This window comes from Rhincodon typus, chromosome 33 (assembly GCF_021869965.1).
Source record: "Rhincodon typus isolate 14 chromosome 33, sRhiTyp1.1, whole genome shotgun sequence".
NCBI lineage: Eukaryota > Metazoa > Chordata > Chondrichthyes > Orectolobiformes > Rhincodontidae > Rhincodon > Rhincodon typus.
Window position 1 is genome coordinate 17,164,243 of NC_063364.1, and position 4,501 is coordinate 17,168,743.

Here is a 4,501-nt window from a genome sequence, read left to right on the forward strand (position 1 = left end):
TTAGTATCTTTATTAAGATATGCATCCACTTTATGCATGCTTTAGTTTTGGTTTTTTGGTTAATTCTAACAGTAATTTGTTGTGAAGTATCATCTCCTCGTCTTTTAGGTTGAAACAGCATTAGCAAATGCACGTTGTCGTTGGTTAGAAGAATTGACTAACCTGCCTGAATACAGAGCCAATATACAAATTGAAGCGAAGAAATGGGAGGCAAAACATGAACAAGATGTGGCAGAACAAGTAAATGTTGTAGCGTTAGCCATTTTGTATAAAATATGACACTGTTAGTATCTAGTTATTATCTGTAATAAAGCCATTACTCTAAAGCTGATTCACGGAAAATTAAACAACCACTAATTGGTACTGCATGATTGACTGGTATAACTAGCAATAGTTCCGTGAGTGTCAGGTTGGCATAATTGGTGCACACTGCTCTGCCAAACCTACAATGAAGCATTCATTCTTTTATAATGTGTATTTGCATTCTACTGTTAGTGTTCATAGCATACTAGCATTTGTACTTTTGACATGAGTTAACTTTAATTAGTACACTAATTTGTCTATGAAAGAACACCTTGCAACTTCCCATTAGAAAATGTGTTTTACAATGTGTGCTTAATCATGGGAATATGTTTTTAAATGTGAAGACAGGTGATTTGGATGGGGGAGACAACTTTCAATTTGAAAAATGCTGTTGGTATTACTCTAATCGGATCAATTTGATCCAAGAAAATATTGATTTTGTATTTTAAATAGATTTAGTAAATTGATCAGTACTTTTTAACTACAGGTAGCTACAGCACTGAAAGCAAATGACGAAAAATGGAAGAAACATACTTTGAAAGAAATTGAGAAAATTGAGTCCAGTGTTAAAACTTCAGAGCTGCAGGAGAAGACAATTGTTCTAGAGCGCAAATTAAAACTTGAGAAAGAAGAGGCAGCAGCAGTTGTTAAAGCTGAATTAGCAAAAGCTCGAGCTCAATGGAATAAAGCAAAACAAGTAGAGATTAATAGAATTCATGAACTAAATGAACAGGATTATCAAGCCTTCCTAGCAGAGCATCGAAATAAACTCGGTGAAGTCCTTAAAGAAGCTAAAGAAGACTTTACCCGGCAGAAAAATGAATTGATTGCACAAAAGGAGGCAGAATTCAATCTGCGGCTCTCAGAAAAGCAAAAAGAATGGTCAACTCATAGAGAGGAGCAGATCAATTATGAAAGACAGCAATATGAATCTGAACTTGTTGCTGAAATTGAACATTTTTTGCGTGATATCTCAAAACACTTTGGAAAGTCTAAACCTGCATGTCTCGGAGCGGAGGAATATTCTAACACTGCCAAATCGACACATGACCAGTTTGTTGAAGTAAAGGACCGTCTCCAGAGAGTTTGCACTGAAATGGTTGAAGAGATCCTTGAAACTCGGAAAGAGGTAATGGCAGTTCATTTTTGTAGGTTCTAGCTGTATTAGTATAGCCTGATGGAATGGCTTTTTGATATAAATGCAGTTATTATGGATCTTCACTTTATTCTCTTTTTTCCTAAGAAAAATATATCGATGTGCCCTGTGTGGATAGCATTGCCCTAAATATGCACATACATTTCACACAGAGTCCATCCTTAGTTTTTCAATTATCATATTTTCCTTTTTTAGTGTATGTACTTGGTGAAAATTCCACTTTTTTTTTTCTTTTTTTTTATTACTTTTTGCAAAGTCGATTGAAATGTTCAAGGAAGTGTCCCCAAAATTTACCTTTTTTTTTATTCTAAGTTAGGTACAAGATAAGTTAGAAGCTTGAGGTATAGGTCATACACGAGTCAAATCCTTTGTGTTACTGTGTCCAAGACCGCATGGAAAATTTTAAAGGAGCTACAGATTTAAATGAATCGCTTGCACATTCCAAAAGAAATGTATGTGTTGGTCATAGATACTGTGAGGTTGTAGACTTGCTTGCCAAACTGTTTTGTTCTCATTCAGATGTTCCGTCACCATGCTAGGTGACATCATCAGTGGAGCCTCTGATGAAGCAGTTATTCTCCTCTGTTTGGAATTTTTCTGTCTGGTCCATTATGGTAAGTAATGTCATTTCCGGTTTGATCTGTATGGGTTTGTATATATGGGGTCCAGTTCTATATGTTTGTTTTACATTACAGGTGGAGAATCTTGCCTCTAGGAATTCCCGTGTGTGTCTATGTTTGGCTTGGGCTACTATGGTTACCTTGTCCCAGTTAAACTGATGGCCTTCGTTGTCTGAATGTACAGATATTAAGGAGAGTTCATCGTGCCATTTTGCTGCTAGCTGATGTTCGTGTATTCTGATGACTAGTTTCCTTCCTGTCTGTCCGATGTAATGTTTGTGGCAGACAGCGCATGGTATTTTGTAAACCATGTTCGTTCTGCATTTTGTGGGAATGCGGTCTTTAATCCTTTGTCGTAGAGTGGCTGTGGGTTTGTGGGCCACCATGATTCCTAGTGGTCTTAGGAGTCTTGATGTCAGTTCCGATATGTTCCTGATGTAGGGCAGTGTGGCCACTGTGTTAGGTCATACTGTGTTCTCCTGTTGTTGTCTGTTTTGTAGACAGCTGTGGATGAAGTTGCGGGGATATCTGTTTAAAGTGGGCATCTTGTACAAGTGTTCTTCTTCTTCCTGGCGTAATTCTGAAGTGTTGCAGTGTGTCCAGGCCCATTTAAATAGTGTCCTAATGCAGCTTTGTTTGTGGATGCTGGGGTGGTTGCTGTGGAAGTTGAGGATTTCATCGGTGTGGGTTGCTTTTCTGTTTACTGAGATCTGGAACTCCCTGTTTGTCAATCGTTCTCCCTTAACACCCAGAAACAGAAGTTGATTGTTGGTTTCTTCTTCCCTTGTGAATTTAATCTCGGTGAATACACTGTTGATGAGGTGGTGGGTCTCTTCTAATTTGTTGCGTTTAATAATGACAAATGTGTCATCTACGTACCGGATCCACAGTTTAGGTTGAATGTGGGGGTGCGTGATGGGTTCTAGTCTTTTCATGACTGCTTCTGCGATGAGTCCTGAGATGGGTGACCCCACTGGTGTACCGTTGATCTGTTTGCATTTCTGTTTGTATATCACAAGGGATATACAAAACCGGAAATGACAGTACTCACCATAACAGACCGGACGGTATAAATTCCAAGTGGAGTAGAATGACATTGCTTCATCGGAGGCTCCACTGACGATGTTACCTAGCATGGTGACTCAACGTCTGAACAAAAACTAGCCAGCTCAGCGAGCAAGTCAACAACCTCATCCACAACCCAAGCTACAGATCTTTGCCAATACTTTAAAGCCACAATGTACCAATACAAAGTGGTCTTGTCCAAGCCACACAGTATCCTGTATTGGAATTATATTGCCATTCATTAATTGTTGCTGGGTGAAACTTCTGGACCTTCTTTCATAAACCTTCTGGGTGACTGCAGCTGTTCAAGAAGGCAGTTTAGTTCCATCTTCTCCGAGGCAATTAGCGATGGCAATAAATGCTGGCTTAGCTAGTGACATTCACATCACATAAACAAAAAGAAACTGATTACTTCTTTGCTTAACAAATTTCAAGAAATATTATGCTGACCTTTATAGCAAGTTCAACACTAATAAACTTGTGTATTTTATGTATTCCAGTTATTTGTTTACTTATCCACCTCCATTCAAGGCTCACTGTGGCACAACTGTAGAGCTAAGATCTGATCGATGGTTGTGGAGTCACTTAGCCTTATCAAGAACATACTGATTCCGCTCATTGGCAGGCAAATAGTCCTATATTACAGTTTCACTAGCTATTGCTGGTGCTGCTCCTGGCATACCCTCCTGCGTCCTTATTGAACCAGGATTGATGTTTTGGCTTGATGGTAAAGATCAAGCTTTTTTTATTCAGTCATGTACTGTGGTGTATTTCAAGAGATCAGAATTTGCTACACATTCCCTAATTACCCTGGAGAAGGAGATGGTCAGCTACCTTCTTGAACTGTTGCAGTTCTTTGAGTTTAGGGATATCCACAATGCTGTTAGGAAGGGGGATCTGCCAGGTCACAAAGTTATACATTATCATTGAATGCAGTTCTGCTGTTGCTGATTGACAACAGGGTGTCAAATATAGCCCATCTCAAGTTTCTAGATCTGTTTGAAATCTGTACCATTTAGCAATTCAGTCATATCACACAACAAACTGAACTGTATCCTTAATATGAAGGCAGGATTTTGCCTCCGTAAGGACTGTGTGATGGCACTACTCCAAATACTGCCATGGACAGATGTATCTGTGCCAGGTAGTCTGGTGATGACAAGGTCAAGTAGATTTTCCCTTTAATTCATTCTCTTATCATCTGCTGCAGACCCAATCTCGCAGTTATGCTCATTAGGCCTTCAACAGTTTAGTCAGTAGAGATACTGCTGAGCCACTGTTGGTAATGGGCATTGAAGATCCCCACTCAGAGTAAATTCTGTATCCTTGCTACTCTCAGTACTTAGTCGAAGTGTTG

At 39.2% G+C, this 4,501-nt stretch overlaps 1 protein-coding gene across 1 annotated transcript in view; it reads left to right on the forward strand.

Annotated features, from left to right (window-relative positions):
• LOC109936044 (centrosomal protein of 152 kDa-like) overlaps positions 1-3,710 on the forward strand; it is an 8,246-nt gene extending 4,536 nt beyond the window's left edge. Inside the window, exons 4-6 of the mRNA XM_048615728.1 lie at positions 109-240; positions 791-1,432; positions 3,645-3,710. Coding sequence (XP_048471685.1) covers positions 109-240; positions 791-1,432; positions 3,645-3,710 — 840 coding nt within the window. The remainder of the gene's footprint in view (positions 1-108; positions 241-790; positions 1,433-3,644) is intronic.
• Positions 3,711-4,501: the final 791 nt, after the last annotated feature.